General features: G+C 53.6%; 2 protein-coding genes across 2 annotated transcripts in view; one reads left to right on the forward strand and one right to left on the reverse strand.

The window, feature by feature from the left end:
- Positions 1 to 6,308, forward strand: part of ERI3 (ERI1 exoribonuclease family member 3) — a 122,396-nt gene extending 116,088 nt beyond the window's left edge. The window contains exon 7 of the mRNA XM_008640790.2: positions 4,802 to 6,308. Within this exon, the coding sequence (XP_008639012.2) occupies positions 4,802 to 4,884 (83 nt within the window). The 3' untranslated portion in view covers positions 4,885 to 6,308. The remainder of the gene's footprint in view (positions 1 to 4,801) is intronic.
- A 3,189-nt stretch (positions 6,309 to 9,497) lies between these two features.
- The window catches only part of DMAP1 (DNA methyltransferase 1 associated protein 1), a 30,994-nt gene continuing 20,937 nt past the window's right edge, over positions 9,498 to 19,554 (reverse strand). Inside the window, exons 8-9 of the mRNA XM_008640791.2 lie at positions 15,014 to 15,086; positions 9,498 to 13,200 (exon numbers count right to left, since the gene is read on the reverse strand). Coding sequence (XP_008639013.1) covers positions 12,854 to 13,200; positions 15,014 to 15,086 — 420 coding nt within the window. The 3' untranslated portion in view covers positions 9,498 to 12,853. The remainder of the gene's footprint in view (positions 13,201 to 15,013; positions 15,087 to 19,554) is intronic.

Raw genomic sequence — 19,554 nt, forward strand, 5'->3', positions numbered from 1 at the left:
AAGGCCACCTGCTCTCACCCGGCGCGGTGGTGGGGAGGCTCTGGGCGGCGGTGGCCGGGCGGCCCTGTTTCCGCTTTGCACGGAGCTGTTATACAAAGGCAGCGGTGATATTATTCATTAATAGTAATCTGCCATTAGAACATTGACAAATGGCCCCTCGGCGCCTGAGCATCAGTTCTGGTACAGCCCATAAAGCATGGGGACAGTTTAAATATGGACCTGCTCAGCTCGGGCCGGGGGTGATCCGTCTTCCCGGCCATAGCACAGGTGCGGTGGGGTTGCCTCCAAATGAGCAAGTTTGGGGGGGCCCTGCAGTCCCCGACCACCCACAGCCCACCGGGGCGGCTGCTAGGATGGGAAAGCTCCCTCCTTGCTCCAGGAGCGTCTCGGCCCAGTGCACGGCAGTTGCGGCAGCGCTCGGTCCCCTGAGCCCGCCTGGTGGAGGTGTCTGGGTGGTTCGGTCCTGTGGGGAGGTGGGAGAGAGAGGCGGGACAAACGCTGGCAGGGCAGCACACATAGGGATGTGGCCCCTACCCCTCTCGCCAGTGCCTGGGCTGGGTGTGGAGCTGATGCTCTCCTGAAGCGAGCATTGCTGCTCCTGGCAGCTCAGTCCCGCAGCACAGACTCCTGCTGACGGAATCCTTGACCTCATCCTGGGTTCACAGGGGGTGCCGCTGTGCAGTGGCTGGCGGGAGGGCACACACCAGGCAGTCAGCCCGGTGCCATGGGCTGGGGGCTTTCTGCCTCCATCCCAGCAGAGGAGTGCAATGGGAATGTCTGTGCCCCTCCAAGGACAAGGCAGCCAATGATGCTGAACGGCCACAAACTCCAGCCTGAACTACGAGAGCATCCTGCTGCCCCATGCGTGTGCATGTGTCGCTGTCCTTGGCTGTCACCACAGCGAGAGCTTGGCAGGATGTGGAGAGGGCTGAAACAAGGGTGTCGAGGCAGTGTGGTGTCACAGTGGGTAATGCTGAAACACACGGGGCGGGAGGGTTAAAAACTGGTGGGCTAAGCCAGCCAGGGCAAGGGGAGGGGAGGCCGGGGTGTCACATTCCCCCGCACTGCTCTGGCAACTGGACCAAAGGAGGGTCCCAGAGGCAGCCAGCCCCGGAACCCAGCACCTCAGGGTGAGCTCAACCCCAGCCATCCTGGGCCACTGCACGGGGACATGGGGCGATGTTCGGAAGTGGCGCAGCAAGGTGAGGGGCAGGGAGGCAGGGCAGAGCCACCGCTCTGTTTGCAGGAGGTAGGATAACCCCAGGCTGACCCCTTTCACACACACCGCACAACACCCCTAAATCAATTGCATCTTATTATTACAATATCAATATACAATATTCCTACAATAACACCATTGATTTTCTACTCAGAGGCTGCACCTAAGTCTGTTTTAAAGAGGAGGGAGTTAATAGTGCCCTCATTAAAAATCTATAGATTACCCCCCACCCCAAAAAAAAAGAAAAAGCAGTTTATATTCATTAGGGCTATTGAATATAAAGTAATATGTTTGTGTAGGACATTGGAGTAATGTGATAATCCGTCCGCATATCAGGGAGAAATCCACTTAGCAACCCTGTCAGCTTGACAAGAAAAATGTGCCCATAAAGTCGGGAATACATTGAGGGAGTGAGCAGGAGGAGAGCGGGGGCGTGCGTGCGTGTGCGCGCCTGTGCAGAGCTGTGCAGAGCTGTGTGGTCAGCATGGGACCACCTTCACCCCATCACCCTGCTCAGCCTTGGGACACACATGGGCACCCCTGAGCCCCTGGAGGTGTCTGGGACTGGGACACACCAGGTGTGCCGGGATGGGGATCAAGTTGGGGGGACTCTGCAACAGGCCAGCCTCCCTGGCCCCAGGCAGGGTCACCAGATGGGAGAGGCTGGTGGGTGCCAGCCTGGGTGCTGGGGCAGCACTACCACAGCCATATCCCCCCCAGGGAGAGCTGGGCTGGGTGAGGGCAGGGGTGCCTGTGCCCTCCTGCCAGCCTCGGACTCTGCTTGTCCCCCGCCCCATGGTCACCTTTGCGATGGATTAAGCACTGAAAAGCAGCAGAGCAATCCCGGTCGCGCTCTCTTAGGCTGTCAATTGCCATTTTTGTAATAGAAATTCCTTTCAGAAGGTAACGACGGCCAGATTTAGAGGATTTCATATTGCTAATAATTCCCCAAACAGCCATCTGACTGTGTTGTTTTAAAAGCCGCTTAGTTTTTTGCTTTGGAGTTTATGAAAATCTCCCACTCTAATATCCCGAGAGCCAGCCTATAATTGTGTTATTAAATCAATCGGAGCGGATTACATTGTAAAATCAATAGATGGCTGTAATTGCATATTAGAAAGTTGTTCTGCTGTTGTTGATTTTTTTTTACATGGATAATTATAATAAGCGTGTTTACCTTAGCACTGATTTGGAATGAGTCTCACTAAATGACGTATGACGAGCTTGGCACACTCGCTGTCAGGGGCCATGGCATCATTTGGGACAGCAAGGAGAGCACTGGCACCATGGGCATGTGGGTGGCACTGACCCAATAGGGTCCCACTGCTTTTGCAGGGTGGCAGCTCAGAGTTCAGGGTGTCTCCCAGCACTGGCACCTGGCAACACAGTACCCGGGGGTTTTGGAGAGGCAGATGATGGGGTGCAGGAAACAGACAGCAGTCCCACAGGGTGTCCCCAAGGACCAGCTTGGGAGTCTCAGGAGGTGCCAGGGGGTCTTGCTGCCAGTCTGGTGGCTCCCCATGTCTCTGTGCAGTTCCCCCTCAGCAATACGGAGCAATAGTCAAGCCCCAGTGCCCACTCCAGCTCGGGACAGTGCTGCAGGCTGTGAGGTTGGCAGTGGGACACCTGGGGCTGTGCTTTCACATCCAGACTGCTCACTTGCCACCCACCTGCCACAGCTCCAGGATTTGCTTTGCTGTTACTTTTTGGGGGTACCAGGCCAGGGCTGGCTGGGTGGGGGTACTCTGGCCACAGACAGTTGCACTCCTCTTAGCTCGGTTTCCCCAGCTTTCAAGCCACCATTACCCTGTTAGATCCCACTGGCAGCTGGCTCCAAGGGTTGAGGACTTTCCGAGGGGCTCATTTGTCTGGAGGATGAGATGGAGCAGGAGATCCTAAGGACAGTGAGGGGATCACTTGAGTGGGAACAAGTGACAGCAGCAGGAGCTGGCATTGTAGCTTGGCTGGGCAGGACACCTGTCACCTCCAGGCGCCTTATGCAGCCATCAGTGTCTCTTTGGGCAGCAGAGAGGACAGAGGCACAGAGAGATGGGCTCATTTCTGCCTCCGTGCCAGCCAGTGAGCTGGGGGACACCTCTCCTTTGTTGGGCTGTCCTCATGCCCAGCTGCTGTCCCCTGTCTGGCACACCAGTGAGGGGAAGGGGTGCCACGAGAAGGGCTTGGGGGACACTCCAGAGGCACATGGCTCTGATGGGGACAGTACCTCTTTCACTGCTGGCCATCAGCCAGGAGGGTCCCTGGCAGCTCATGGCAGCCCCTCGGGGACCTGCGCATGGGGAAAGTCCTGAACCTCCAACAGATGTTGGGGGACAGGTGATGGCTTTGCCAGCAGGTCACTGGGCACAGCGGGGCTGGGCAGTGCTGCTGGCCTGGCAGGGAGCAGCCAGGAGGCTGGGCAGCCCCATCCCTGCAGGCAGATGCCTGGCAGCAGGACAGCGCTGCCCGGCTGCGGGGGGCCCTCAATCCGGCACGCGGCACTGTCAGCAGGCAGCCTGCTGTCTCCTAGACAGTGAAATATGGCCACAATTAGCCCGGATACAGTTCAATTATGATAAACAGCGTTTGCACCCTTTAAGCTGTGATTAAAAGGCCTCCTCCCGTTGATAGAGAGACCTAATTTCACATTATTATCGCTGTAGCTTGATTATAAAGCACTCCCTGGATTTACAGTTGGGAGATGGATGTGGAGGCTTCTTTATCATTTACACATCAGTAATGATGCAGCCTTCCCTCCACCACAACATCCATCCAGCAGCAGCGGGGAGAGGGGGGCCTTGCCTGCGCCCCCCTCCCGGGGCACCCTCTCCCCGTGTCAGCCGGGCCCTGCTGCCACACGCAAGTGGGCAAAGTCACCCTTACGGTAACAGCTTGATAAATGGGCGGGCGGTAATGAAATGGAGACATCAAGGCGTGGGGCGAGGAAGAAAGAGTGGTAATCGGAACGAGTGGAGCTGTCCCGAAACGGAGGGGAGCGGGAAGAAGGATCGCCTCTGCGCTGTGTGCTGTCAAGGGAGAAATTACACATTTACTCTTGCTTTTTCTTAAGGAGACGGCCCTCATAGATCAAAACATGGATTTACAAGCCAATTTTCAACATGAAATATAGACACTAGGAATCAATTTAAGCCCAGCTTCTATTTTAGCAAACAGTGCCTGAGTTTAGTCCCAGGTAAATAACACCAGAGCCTTCCCCCTTCCCATCTTGCTGCTCTGCCATGGCCTGGCACCAGGAGTGGCTGGAGCCAGCCCCCTGCCACTTGTCACCCTCTGGTCAGTGGGCATAGGGAGGCACCACGGGCTGGCTCTGGTGGGGACATGGATGACCCCAACCTCCAGGTCCTGGGCATGGATCCATCTCAGCGCAGCACTGGGTCGTACCAGGATGCAGGTGGCCAGTGCTGGGACTGGGAACTCTGCAATCACCTCACATCACTGCAAGGTCCTTGGGACAGAGTACCTGGACTGGTGAGGACACAGGCCCAGCATGGGATTTGGTGCTTGCTCCAACAACTCCTGTTTGGATCATGCCTCTAACCCGGTATCTCTGTGCTTTCTCCTTAGACGACTGCAAGAACATCGCCAACATCATGAAGACACTGGCCCATAGAGGCTTCATCTTCAAGCAGACCTCCAAACCCTTTTGATCCCCGAGGCAAGCCAGGCAAGGGCTGCATGCGCCCGGCGCCGGCGAGGCGGGGAGGATGGGCTCCAGCATTAAAAAAAAACCGGCAACCGAGGCCAGAGGAACCGACACAAAAAAATCTCAATTTCAGCTGTTAACTCCAGTAGAGGTTGTATATATGGGAAGGCAAATCTGTGTAGACCTGATGTGACTCCCTCTCTGGGCTGCTCCGGACATTATGCCATGCTAGCGGACAGCCGCATAGGGCGCTTGCACCACATTTTAGACTTGTAGTTTGTTCTTTTTCTTTGGCTCCTGATTTCCGTCCCTCCCTCCATATCCCACCCCGTCCTCCCTCTCCCGCCCTGTAGCCAGAGCATCCCCCATCTCCACCCTGGCATGGGCCGTACCCACCTTCCCTTCTTCTTTCTCTTCTCTGGTTTTATGTTTTCAGGCCTCGACGGCTGCTGCAGCGATGCCGGTGTGTGCCTGCACTCGGGCAGCGCTCACGGAGGCTCAGTGTGTCGAGACGGCCCCTCGCCCTCCCTGCCAGCTCCCCCCACCTCTCCCCTGAGCGCCTTTTCCCCTTTTTGAGTCAACACTAACCCCTCTCTGACTCCTGTATGTGACAAACGCGATCCGTCTCTTTATGTTCAAGGTGAAGTGCCTGTATTCTCCGCTGCAGAGCCCCTGGCAGCCCCACCGCGGGCTGCAGGGCCCCGGAGGGCTCCCTTCAGTGGGGCAGGGGCCCAGCGGACGGGCGGGCGGCAGGAGGGACGTGACAGTGTCCGCATGGAGCCCCGTAGTCCCCGCCGATCAATTCCAGCTCCATGGGGGACAGGCCCGCCACAGCACCGTGTCCGTGTCCGGTGGTGGACGTGCCAGCGCGCGCTGGCCCCCGGCCCACAGGTACCTGAGCAGGGGAGCTGCAGATTGCCCCAGGCCCCTGAGCGCGCTCCCCACCAACCTCCCTCGGTTCCCGAGCTGAGGCTCAGCCCCCCACGTGCTGTGCCCCTCACAGGTCCCTGCGGACGCTCAGCAGCAGCTGGCTTGTTGCCTGAGAGAGTTGCCGAGCACATCCCCTCCGGCTGGGTGGGCTCCCGGCTGGCCAGGGCGGTTGGGGGGAGCCGTGGGGTGGGCTGAGGGCGCACGTCCTCTCAGTGTCACCCAGCCCCAGGGCCCTGCTGAATGGAGCCCTTGTCCGGGCACTGACCTGCAGGGAGGCTGCAGCCCCAGGCCCGTGCGTGCATGGCCTGGAGCGAAGCCGGTGACGGCAGCCAGAAGGGCAATACAGGCACTGAACTTGGCGGTACATGACTGCATGGTGTGTGGTGTTCCAGTTAAACCAACCGATAATGCAACCCCAGCATTTTCATTGTCTAGTTATTCCAATCCTTGCTGTAAATGTGCCACATGAATAAAGTTTGGGGGTAAAGGAGCCCGGGCTGTGCCCATGCATATGCAAGTTTGTATGGGGGGCAGAAGCAGGGGTGTGCTGCCTGGATATGTGGGAGTAGGGTGCTCCCTGGGGTGTGTCCATGCTCCCCACAAAAGGGAGGGTTTTGGCTGTGAAAGGGCAGTCGAGGTTCTCTGCTTCTGGGAGCACTGCCCCGATCTCCAGCGTGGGCACTGTGGGCGGGCAGCAGCCCCACCAGCACTTCATGTTTGCTTGTGCCCCAAGGCAGTTCTGCCCTGAGGATCCACCAGCCTGTCACAGCTGGGCCTTAGCCATGAGTGCACCCCACGCAGTTTTCTGCCCACTGCAGGGTGACAGCCACCACCACATCCCACTGGCACCTGTCACCCCGCCCTGCAGCCTGGCACACCGTACGTACACAGCTGCCACTGGAGCATCTTGGCTACAGAATGGAGCCAGCGGGGCTCTGCCCTGGGCTCTGGGGCACCTGCTCTGCTCTGGCCAGCTCAGCCAGCATGAGCGCAACCCTGTGGGGTGCAGGAGCCATGGCCAGCTGTGCAGGAACCACCACTGAATCCAGGTGCCCAAGGAACCTGCCCTGTGCCAGAGTGCTAGTGCGTGACAGGGACACAGGGATCCAGCTAGCACTGAGTGGGCAGCTCCCAGAGGGCAGAGGCAGTCCAGCTCACTTGCTCCATGCAAAGGTCACAGGGGTTTTACCAGTTCCCTCTGTGCAGCCCCTGATCAGCTTTATTGACCCTTTTTCGATGGAGTAGTCTAATTAGTTTTTTATGAAAACTAAGAACTTGGCCTTTGCCCTCTACTCCTGCAGGCAAGAATGTGACTCAGAGGACATTGTCACAGTGGATCGATGGCCAGTTACACTTGAAAGGCAGGTGCAGGGGACACAGGGTGGGCAGCAGCCCAGAGCAGGGCAAGCACCCGGGCCCACCAGTGCCCACAGTGGGCAGCACATAAACCCACGCTCCCATTGCGATGCCTCAGCCCCGCCTCCAAGGGCCTGCAAAACAGGAGACGCAGGGACCACGGGCCCCTCCCACCACAGACTGGAGCCTTGGGCGGGGCAGCAGGAGGAGGAACTCTAGTGACAGTGAGTGCTGGGGATAACACGGGTGTTTCCAGCAGGGGCAGCCCCTCACCCAGGCAAGGCAGCACTTGCAGGAGTCGGGTATGCAAGAGTTACTGGAACAGAGCAGCTACACAAGCGCTGGGCACATGGGATGCTGGAAGGAGCTCTCCAGCCTGGTGTGGGCGGCACAGGAGCAGCCTGGAGCAGGACATGGTATCCCCAAAGGCAGCAGGGGCTGCAGCAACTCCAGCTGTCCCCGGGTGACTGAGGCAGATGGGCTTAGGGACAGCCACCAGCAGCACCCAACAGGGTCAGTGGCACCCAGCCTTCCTGGGACGGAGGAGAGACAGCCGCACGCACCAGGGCTAGTGGCACAGGGCAGCCGGGGGTCCCCTTGGGCAGAGCCCCGCACATCCCTGGGGCAGCTCTCCAGCACCTGCTACACCTGCCTGGTGACACCGCTCTGGGCGTCAGATGGGGTTGGGACTGTGGCAGTGGGCAGGGCGTAGGTCCCACTTTTCCCTGGAGCACTGCAGTGTGCCCCAGCAAGGCCCCTGTCCTGCTCCGTGGCTGCAAGCAGCCAGCTGTCCCTAGGGGCTCCAGGACAGCCCCTACACCTCCTCCTCCTCACCCTGCACAGGGTGCTTACAGCTTCTTCACCTTCTTGATGGAGAAGGGAGCTGGAGGCCAACTCCCTTCACTTTTTCTGCTCCAAGAGGGAGACAGGAAAGAAAAGAAAAACCAGGAACAGCAGATGGGAGAACTTGGGTTGTGGCAAACATATCCACCTGTCCCAGAGCCAGCCCCGGGGCTTCAGCAGCACTCCAGGCAGTGCCAAATGGACTACACTGTCCAGGTCTTTGCATGACAGGAGGGACAGAGCTAATCCAGCAGTGACAAGAGCGTGGGATAGTACCCTCACAGGGAATGTCACCTCCCTGACATGAGCAGGGCTTTGGGACAGTCAAGAGAAAGGGGCTGAGCTCTACAAGAACTCTGTGGCCACAGGACCCCTGACCAAGCAAGCCAGCATGCACCAAGCCCTAAGCAGCAGGACACTGAGAGAGGGGCAGAACAGCTCTGTGCTATGGGCAGCTGTGCCAGGGATGCTTGACATGGGACAAGGCAGAGCCTGAAAACACTCCTCTACCATCCAGACCTGCTGTGATGTGGCCCAGGAGCAGAGCAGGAGGCTGACAGAAAACCACGGCTCCTCAAAAAACCCGCCCCTTTTTGGGTCAGTGCACACCCATACGCCTGAGCGAAGCTGTCGGGGAGCTCCCCTTCACAGAGAAGGTTCAGGGCTGAACGCAGCCCTAGGAAAGCTGAGGCCGTTCTCACCAAGTGGGACATTCCCGTGGCCCCGTCGCTGCACTGTTGCGAGACCGTGCCAAGGTGCCACACGGGCCCTCTGCCCACGGCCACAGCAGGGTCAGCACCCAGAGCTGGGCTCTGTGTGGGGTGCCCCAGGCATGGCACAGCTCCCAGGTACCCCTGTGCTGCAGGGACATGAGGCGCCAGAACCCCTGGGCCCCACGGCACAACGCACCGCAGGCAGTGGCACGGGCCAGCACCGCCCTGGCACAGTGACTGCAGAGTGGTCCCTGCCGTGCCCAGCCCAGCAGCCCTCCCATCCCCACAGGCCTGCAGAGCCACTGCCCCAGCCCGCGAGCGCCCAGGGGATGGACAGGGCAGCGCAGAGGCGCTCTCCGGAATGAGCCAGGCCTGCCCATCCCTGCTCCCGCAGCCCCGCGCGCGTCCGTCCCGGCGGCAGCGCACGTCGTGGGAGGCCCCGCTGCCTCCCCTGGCGGAAAGCGGCCCCCAGTTCCCGCCGGGCAGACGGCAAACAGAGCATGGAATTTGCACGGCTAAAAGTTAAATACAACACACACACGGATTTCGTCAGAGGCCCTGGCACCGCTGCCTTCGCGGGATCCGATTAACGGGGAAATAAAAGGGCCAGAGAACCCACACAGCAGAGTGAGCAGATGCCCTATAAAAATCAAATACAGGGTAATCAAGAGGACCGAAAGGTACATTTTAAAAAACAAAAACCCACCCTGGAAACAAAGGAGCTGGGCTTTGTGGCTTTCCTGGGAGGGCTGCAGAATTAATGGGGAAGAGCACATGTGTTTGATAATCTTTATATGGCAAAAGACCCATCTTTCAAATATGTCACAAATTCATATTAATCACCTTCCTATTGCCTTCCGTGGCACAGCTATTCCAGTTGCCTCGGGCAAAATTGGGAACTGTCTGGTTAAAAAAAATGTTTTACATTATAATTTACAAGAGCTTACAAGTCTAGTTTCTTTTAATGGAAAGAACGATTAAAAAAAAGAGAAGAATATATATACACCCTGGTATATATATACTATATATATTAAAATATATATATATAAAAGACAGATATTGTAACTCCATCTGGAAAGAGAGAATGTTTGATCTTAACAATGTAACTTCTAGCTTTCAAACAGGCTCAGAAAACAAGAAGTCAGCAGGAGTTCAGATAAAGGAAGCTTAAAAGTCAAATAATTCTGACTCTGAACCCGAGACTTCTTAGACTCAAGGTCCTTTCCTTTACCCATTAATGGGCTGACTTGTGAGCTCAGGAACAAAGTGCTGCAATGTGAGGATTTCTGAGAGTCACTCATTACAGATCACTGAGTGGAGTCTGAGTTGCGGAAATCAAAGGATCCAATCTGGAGTAACTGGCTGAACTTCTGCTTGGAACTAATTTGTTCCGAGTTCGGCTCACCTTTCACCTCCTGAAGGCCCCGAGTAAAGTCCCTACCGAGGTCAGCCTCAAACAGCACTGGGGGGATCCCAGCTCGGCATTAATGGTCAGCAGTGGGCACTGCAGCCCCTGGGAGAGGGTGGACAGGCAGCCAGGGTAGGAGAGAAGTGGTGGACACAGCAGGGCAGGACAGTGCTGGGCTCCCCACTGCCCCATGGGCTCTGAGACAGATGCCTCTCTCAGCCTGGCTAACACACGCTGCTGACGTGTCCCCCATCCCACCGCTGGCCAAGCGGGGTGCTGGCAGACAGCTGCTGACAAAACCAGCATCTCGAAAGACCCTGGTGTGCCTTTGCCCATTCATTCCAATTCCTGGAAAGGAATCCAAGCATGCCAGGCAGCACTCAGGAGTCAGGACTCCTAGTCCTATTCCTGGCTTTGCCACTCACTCCCTGCAACATCTGGAGCAAGATACTTCTCTCCAGGGAAACAAATCTGGCTTCAGGGGAGCAGCTGGTTTGGAGGCTGAACTAATCCATGCTTAATCCAACATGTAGAGTGCCATGGACAGGCAGCGCTACACAGCTCAAACGGATCCTCCAACTCAGAGGAATTTGAAGGAGGGAGATTAAATGATTCCCCCAAAGGCCCTGGTGGCTCAGTGGCAAAGCACAAGCTTGAACTCAGGACTTCAAGGCTGGCATGGCAGGGTTAAACCACTGCAGCAGGACAAGGGCAGGTGTCATGCCCAAGCACCCACAGCTGCAGGAGGCAAGGGAAGAAATGGCCACCAAAAAGCATCACTGTGCTCCAGAGCTGCTTGTTCCCACCACCAGCCACACTGCTGCCAGCGCCCTGGGGCGGGGGCAGAGCCGTGTCCTGGCCCCGCTGTCCCCACCAGGGCCTGGGACACCTTGGGGCCATCACTGTGCAGGGTGGGGATATATGCATGCACCCACCAGCCATCGCCCTTCTCAGCACTGACCGAGCCCAACAATCTTCCAGAGGCAAATTTCAGCCATGATGCTGGACAAGAGGCATGGGAGCTGCATCTGCCAGCTCCGGGCAGGGCAGGGAGCATCACCAGGACATGACCTCTACTCAGCTCAGCCTATCCTTGGAAAAGCTGGCTGTGGGCTGCAGGGTGTTGATCTCTCCCACCACCACATAGCCCAACAACCGCAGGAGAGGTTCAGGGCAAGCACAGTGCCAGGCCCTGCCTGACTCTCCAAACATATCTGAACCAGGCAGAACATGGTACAGCAACTCCATTCTCTTCCTCTCCAAAATACTCCTCCAGCTGGGATATAATTTCCTCCCCCCTCAAAAGGTAGCAAAAAATGGTCACAGTGTGAATGTGCTTGACCTTTTGTCTTGGACTAATCTAATTGTGTCGTCTTTGTGTAATCAGCCGGTAAAGGTCAGTGCTGTATTTAACATGGGGGCCCTTTAGGTACTGAATTTGCCTTGCAGTGAATTAACTTGATTATATTTCTTTCAAATATGTCAGAGACCAGGTCAGTTTAACCCTCTCTGTGCTGCCTGGGCCCATGCCTTTGTTTCCAGTTCCAGAAGGTGGCACCGAGGAACAATGTGGTCAGAAGCACACGCATGGGCTCCCTCCTCCTGCAGTCATGGCCACCACCACCATCTCTCCCACCTTCCCAACAAGCCAGTTCTCAAGGGAGACCAAGTGTACTGTAAATCAGCCCGAAAAGTTTGCAAACCAGGACACTCCAGACCGCAGGGAGGGAGGGGTGAGATTCCAGATTGAATGCAGTAGGGAAAAAAAAAAAATAATTCAGAAGACTCCTTTACAAACATGAACCTGTCTCAGTAGAACTCTTCCTTACGACTCAACATTGTCACAATCAAATAGGACATTACTCAAGTCCAGGTTAACGTGTCGCCTCTGCCATTGACAGATAAGGTGTTCTCAATATCCTGCAATACATTATACATTTTAGAAAGTAAAGGTCTGTGCCGCTACCAGGGGCAGTGTGTCGGAGGCGTTGGGGATGCCACGGTGTGGAGATGGGCAGCTTTCATCAGGCAGTTCAGCTCAGCTGTGCCAGGGGGCCGCACAGAAGGGAAAGCAGCCTCAGCTGATCCCCAGGCTTGCCCTTGGCCCTGAGGCAGTGGTGAGGGGCTGGGCAGCCTGCCCTTCTGGAGGCAGGGAGGAGAGGCCCGTGATTCACATCCTGCAGAGGTACATGCACAGGACATTGCCACAGGGCTTGCACTGGAAGAAGCCCTAGGCCTGGCTTTTCCTTCTTGGCACTGGAAGTAGGGTATAAAAACCCTCCTTGGCTCTTCAAACTCCTCTCTCCTTCCCAAGCCTCCTGCTCCAGGCAGAGCTGCTGCTTGACTCCAGGGTCTTGGGCAGGTCATGTCTCGTCACCTCAAGACTGCTTTCCCCACTCGCTTCCCTCTGCTGAGCAACCTGTACGGGGCTGTGTCTAGAGGGAAAATGCCACAGGCCTGCAGCTGTACTGTTGCTGCCCTAGAACAAGCTCTCATCACCCAAAGCCTCGCCGCTTTGGTCCACGGTGGCACCCACGCCAAGCCATCTGCCTGCATGCAGGATGTAGAAAGCCCTGCTGACCCCACCTGTAGCACCAAGAACACTGTCCAGCACAGGAGACAAGCCCAGAGAGCAGCACTGGGACTTGGGGGGGAACAGGCGTGTTCTGCTCCCTTGAACGCACATGCCTGGAGGGAGAGCAGGGCAGCATTCCCAGCGCTTGTCAGGGCATCTGCGTCGGAGACCTGAGTGCGCCCTGTTCTGCCCCCCCGACCTTCCTCCTCACCGAGTTGGGGGTCAGTGGTGCTCCTACTACATCAATGATCTGGTCCTTGGTATCTCCCTTGCCCTCCTCGATGCCAAGCCCTGTCTGGCCATCTGGATGGGCACCTTCCACGCTGAGGGGACCGATGCTCCCAGCTTTGGCCAGGGCCTCGTAGCGGTGCCGTAACATCTGCAGCTCGTACTCGCAGTTGGCAAAGGCTTGTTTCAGCTCGTACAGCAGCACCAGGTCGCTCCGCAGCTCGTTGAACATCTGCACAATCTCCTCTGTGGGCATAGGATTGAGATCTAGGGAGAAAAACACCTCCTGTTAAACACCCAGACCTACAACCCGAGTGAAAAATTCCTATAAAGGTCTTGGCTGCTCTGTCATTCCCAGAAAGATACACCAGGAGCCTCACTCCAATCACATGGATCAGTAGCAATTGGTATCCCTAAGGGCTGCACACCTGATTTTTCAGGCTGTCCATTGGTTCTGGCCAATGACTAAGGGTGAACCTGCAAAGTCCAGGACTCAGCAAGTGAAGGATGATGGAATACCAGATGACTGAACCTTGCTACCCACCAGGTCACATGAAAGGAGCTGTGTCTTACAGAGAAATTGGATCTACACTGCTGCAAAGGACAGAAGGGCTCCTGCTGCTTTCTACCTTCAGCAACAAGGGGGGGACAGGCTGAGCTCCGCTGCCTCTCTTATTGCTCCTCCCAGGGCAGGTACAAGGCAGAGAACTGCTCTGCTGCTGTGTTACAGACCTGTTTGCAGGAGGAACTGGCAGATCACCTCCCCACACCTTGCATTCTGCTGCCCCCACCATGCACACACACAGAGCCAGCAAGAGCTGCAAGTTCTGCAGAAGAAAAGGATGAAGCTCTGCATGTTTGCCCTGATACACAGCAGTGGTCCCTACATGACCCCTTCCAGCTGGCACTGTGTTCACCCCCACAAAGCCCAGGTGTGATTCTGCACTCTAAGGTATAGCAGAGCAGGAGCACCAGGAGACCCTCAAGATATGTGTGTTATGCGAGGCAGGAGTGGGGAGTCAGGAACCCCTCCTTACCCTCATGGAAAGTGAGCTCCGAGAAGCACTCACATGCTTCCCCAAGGCTTCCCTAGCAAGCACAAACAGTAACTCCCTTACTTTTACAGCAGAAAGAGGAAACCATCCTGGCTGAACCTTCACCAGCCACAGGAAGCCTTCAGAATGGCACAGTCTCCGAGACAACATACTGAGCCATAAACCAGCTGGCCCAAAAAACTAACAAGACTTAACAGAAGTCAGTGCCGGGAACAGGTTCAGTAACCTCTTGTAAATCATTAATAAGGCTTCTGTTTTTCTTTATATTCTTCCCTTTTCCTACTTTTAAATATCTCTCGAGCCACAGTGGGAGGGAAAGGGATCATCAGGTGTCTAAACAAAAGACACTGCATGCTGGGACCTGTAATACCTGCAAACTGTCCCCACTGCATGGAGAGCAGCCACTGGCCATGGGCTGCACTTCTCCCCCCTCTAGCCATGAGCAGGTATTGTACATGTTAAGTGAACCCTTCTTTCTGCTGCTAAGACACTTGAGTTCAAGAGTGAGGGATGTGTGTTTACTCGCCTTTCAGCAGAGATGCTCCAGATTTTCACACAGCATGCAACCTATAAAGGGGGGATGAACAGTCCCAGATGCATTTCGGACTTGCCACCGTGAGCAGTAAATTAAGAGGAAATGAAGCTTAAAAGCAAGACAGGGCAGCCCTGAACAATGCGAGTGCCGTGGTCACTAACACACTTAGAAGTACCTCTCCCGGCAAGGCTGAGATTTGCCTTCCTAATACTGTGCTGCCTCTCTTGATGGTTAAAAAGGCCCAAACAAGAGAGAAACAAAGGCTCTTTTAAAAGATTTTTCTACTGGGAGGAAAAAAAAAACCCCTGTGCATCTTGTTCTGGCTTTTACCCTCTCTTTTTTTTTTTTAAACACATAAAATATTTTAAAAACCATTCACATACTGTTATTCAAGAAACTGGCTGTATTACTAGGGGAAAAAATAGCCCATCTCGAGAACAAAGGCTAGCTCTGTGTGTCTCTTTCTCTCTCGCGTGCCCCCTTTACTCACCTACTCCGAGTTCCATCAGCATCTGCTCCAGGGCTTTAATCTTCTTCTGTCCCACCGAGCTTGGCAGTTTCATCTGGAACACAAAGGTAACAGAGCCACACAGCTCAGAGATAGCCCTCACTCACAGCCGTCTAGTTCAAAAGGCAAGAGAGCTTTTCTTTTTATAGTGCAGGGGGAACAAAAAAAGAAAGGGAGAGAAAGGAAAATCAAGTGGTAAGAGAGGGAGACGGGGGCTGAAAGTTTTCAGACTAGGTCCGAGGGCAGGTATTGAAAAGCCCGGTCGTGAGGGCTTTTATTTTCTCTCTCGTGTGTGTGCAAGACACGCTGTTTTACAGTTTCCATGTGTCACTGAATTAACAACAAAAGTTCTTCTTGGCTTCAAACCCTCTCCCGCGGTGCCCAGCCCATCAAAGGGCTCATTTACACAGCGGCTAATGTGCAATGCTGCCCTACTTTATTCGCTTTAGCCGGCCTGATTAGACTCATGCGCTAACAGACTCACTTCTCCTTTTACCTGCTGAGCCCCAGACCTGTGGGATTCATTTACAGAGCAGGCTTTGTAACAAAGGGGAGAGACAGAGAGAGCACAGTTACTTGACTGGCGGAAGTGTGCACACACATTTACATCGGAGCTAAGGGGCTAGGTGAGAGAGGAATCATCAGATGTGAACTATGAAAGGGAATCGGAGCTGGCCAGGAGAGGAAGAATGCACACACTTAGCAGGGTCCTTCCTCTGCATTCATTTGGGCTCTAGCAGGAGTGCTAGCTGCTCAGACCAAGCATTTATTAGATTACCAGCAGCACAAATGCAGCTGGCACAATATGGCAGGGAGAACAGGTTTCCAAGCCCTGCAGATACATCCAAGAAAAAATGAAAGCACTCAGCTATACGAGAAGATGCACCAGGAAAGAAATTATTCTCAACACCGCATTGTCAAACACCCTTCTGCACACAGGCACAGGCTGTCCCTCCATATCCAGCCCTGGAAAGCTGACCTCACACCTCAAGCTGGGGATCCCAATCACCAATCCAAGTTACCAGGCAGGCCACTGAGCAGCCAGGAGGCAAGAGCATCCTGCAGCCATCCTGCACACACCACTTACTGACCAGTGCCCCAAACCTCAGCCAGACCAACCATGAGTCTGCAACATGGCTGGGAATGACCTGAAGGAAGAAACGTTATGCACTCCACCTTAAAACTGGCCTCTCAGGAGAGCTCACTGGGAGGGCCTGTGGACACCTTACCTCCCATAAGTCACACGCTGAAGTTGCCCAAAACAGACAGCCCAACATCAGTCTCCCAGATTAGACCTATCACTTCCAGTGTTCTGGAACACTGCCCCAACACAAAAATGCCAAGGGGCTCCATCTGGAACTTCCTAATTCCTCTGAATGCAGGAGCACTGCACACACACACACATACCCAGATGGTGAGACCTCTAACCTTAACTCAGCTATGGCTATGTCCTATCAGTTGCTCCACAACAGCAGTGTAGGACCTGTGGGAAATCCTGCCTTCTCCACGACATCACTTCAGCCAAGAAACCAGAGTATGGACGCCACAGAGCACCCCAGGGGAATGGGCCTTTCACAGTATATGCTCAGAAGCACCTGGTCCTTTTTGACAGATATTAGCACCACAAGAAAGACTCCAGCAAAGGACCAATAGGACTATCAGGAGAGGATTTCTAAGAAACCAACCTGACTCAGAGAATCCAACAGGAGCACTAGAGAAAAAACAAAAACCCACCTTCATGCAAACAGCACAGGTAAGGGCTATAGGATGCCTCTGCCTTTTTTTTTTTACCCCAAAGGTCTTTGACTTAGAGCTGGCATTTCTGCACAGCAGTGAATTTCATACTTCTTTCATACTTGTGAAGAAACCAATTCTTTGCAGATGACCACAAAATGATAGTTTTAGCAGAAGAAAGACTGTCAAAGTTATCAAGTTTTTGGATTCCAGTCAAGTTTTCGGCCCAAAGTCTCAACTTGAGCAGAACCTCACTAAAACAGGTTTTCCCAGGGGCTCTGTTGCACAGACTACCTGCACAGGCTCTGCTGAAAAGGACAGGGTAGAGCCCTGAGATAAGGCAGCCCAGAGCACTGGGACAGGAGATGTTCTCTTTATTTGATGGGTGCCATGCTGCAGCTGGCAGCAGGATGCCAAGGAAGGAAAGGTCACTTTGCACAGCTTAGCAGAAGACTGAGTGGTCAGTCTCGAACATCAGGAAGACATTCCTGAAAGCAAGAGAATTCAGCCCAAAGAATTGTTCTGCCCCGTGAGAAACCATATAGAACATTTAAATAGGTGACATATCCAGCTCTGCCTCCGCCAGGGGATGTATGGGGTGACCTAGTCAGAAGGTACTACCCTTAACTTGGGGGACACAATGAGCCCAGCATCTCCCTACTGAAGAGCTTGTGGACACACAATACTTGTATGACTGTCACAAGTCCTCAGAGTCTGTATTCACCCTGCCCCAACACCAGACATTGGAGTCTTTTTAGCCAAAGGCAGGATTCCCTTCTGTTAATATCCCTTCTGGCAAAAGCATGCTGGGCACCAGGCCAGCTTCAGGAACAAAGCACAGGAAATAGGAGATGTTCATCCTTGGCTAGGCTAGGTAGACAGACAGGAGGTCCTGGTTTGTTGGTTAGAACAAGCTTTTCTCCTGGGAGGCTCCACTAGCTCAAGGAACTACTGGCAGTGCTAACAATCAACCTAGCAAAACCTTCAACTGTGATGCTGTGCACATCTAGACCATGGTCTTCACTGACACTCCTGAAGATTAGAGGATGGAACAGGGAGAGGCAGGACAAATTAATTTAACTTCAAAGAAAGAAACACTAGAGATGCTGAGGAAGAGTGGGCTGTGAGTTTAGTTTAAAACCCCATCAATTAAACTTCCTTTTAATTCAGGAAGGAGGATCTGGCCTGCAAACAGGAAGGCTTCATTGGTTTCTCAAAGCAAGAGTATATTTTAATTTTACCATCATTAAGAAAATGTTATGATTTATGTGGCTACTGTCGGACTAATATCTTTAGAATTTAGCTGGCTAAGCCAATTCATCTCTAAGACTGATGAAGGCTGATTGCTCTCTATGCAAAATGTATTAAAACTAAATGAGCAGTCTATTACTCAAACGCTGCTGATAATCTGTTAGCCAGGGTCCGTTAGCTGGGCTGCCTTGTTGCAAGAGAGAAGTCGTCGTGCTCTGTACAGCTGTGCTAAGACCAAGCTTACTTCAGGAAGCTCTTCTTTGTTTTGGTCTTTCAAGTAGGTATCAGAGAAGCAGCACAGTGCTGGAAGTGGTGCTCACTTGCCCTCATTCCCAAAGAATGAGGCAATTTGCAGGAGGTACAAGTCCCAGCCAGAGCTCTCTGGCTCATGATGTGTGTGTGCACTGGGATCTGTGGTTTCTGTGGGCCATATCTCTGCATTAATGAAAACACCCCTTGAGGCAATCTTGTTGCTAACACCACAGCTCCTGGGATGTTCTTGGTGTTGTCATGGATGGAGGCCTCTGCAGGGGCTGAGGAAAATTATGTTCCTCAGAGAACTCCAGTGAGCAACCACAGCTTCTGAGGTGAATGGCATTTGCCCTTTTCTTTCCTTCCTCATAGTAGACTATTATTGTTATTTATTATCTTTAAAGTCCCCATATAATAATAATACCTGGGAAACAGATTGCTCCCGTCAGAAAACTGATTAGCTGGGATTTTTGAGGTTACTATATTTTAGATGCTCTTCTCCTTTGACAGCCTCTCCCTACAGCCCTCTTTGCAACACCAGCTTGTGCTTATAATTACACCAACATCACTTTTGATTTAAGGACTGTAATCCTTTGTCCTTGCTATAAACAACCTACATTAAACACATGAACTGCGTGTACCAAGAGAAAAATAAATAAAGAGCTACAGAAAATTGTGTGAGTCAACACCACAAAGCCACAGTACCAGAGCCTACCTATGCAGAGGGGAGCCTGGAATACACAGCCACTGCTGAAATGCACTTGGCCTGGAAGGCATGGAATACAGGGCACTGACCTGCTCTGCTCCCCTCTGAAGGAGGAGGACATTGCTCGAGCTGGGTCATGCAGTTTAAAAAGATCAGAACAGAGCACCCACCACACCTTCACAGCAGGGGCTGAGACTGGGGTGGACCCTACAGTTCAATTTCTGTACAGGATCTCACCATGGAATACCCTTGAGGTTTTGCATGATACAGGATTTTTATTTAATGTTTGAGGCATTCCGCCAACAAAACCTTGCTAATTCACACTAATGACTAGGAGACCTACTGCAAATTAATTGTTAATTGGCAAAATTCATTAAATGAACAAACAGGATAAGAAATAACTGAAGATATAGCCTCCCCAAACAGACTCGGTTCATTTATTTTTCTGTGCCACTCAGTTTTCATGATTTATGCTAATACTTTTAAGCACAGTTGTAAATGTATTTGAATCTATTTTAGTAGAGTAATGAAGTCTAAGTAATAGCAGAGCTTGCAACACAGTCCTGTTATGTCTCACAGC

The sequence above is a fragment of the Corvus brachyrhynchos genome, unplaced genomic scaffold (genome assembly GCF_000691975.1).
Source record: "Corvus brachyrhynchos isolate BGI_N302 unplaced genomic scaffold, ASM69197v1 scaffold48, whole genome shotgun sequence".
NCBI lineage: Eukaryota > Metazoa > Chordata > Aves > Passeriformes > Corvidae > Corvus > Corvus brachyrhynchos.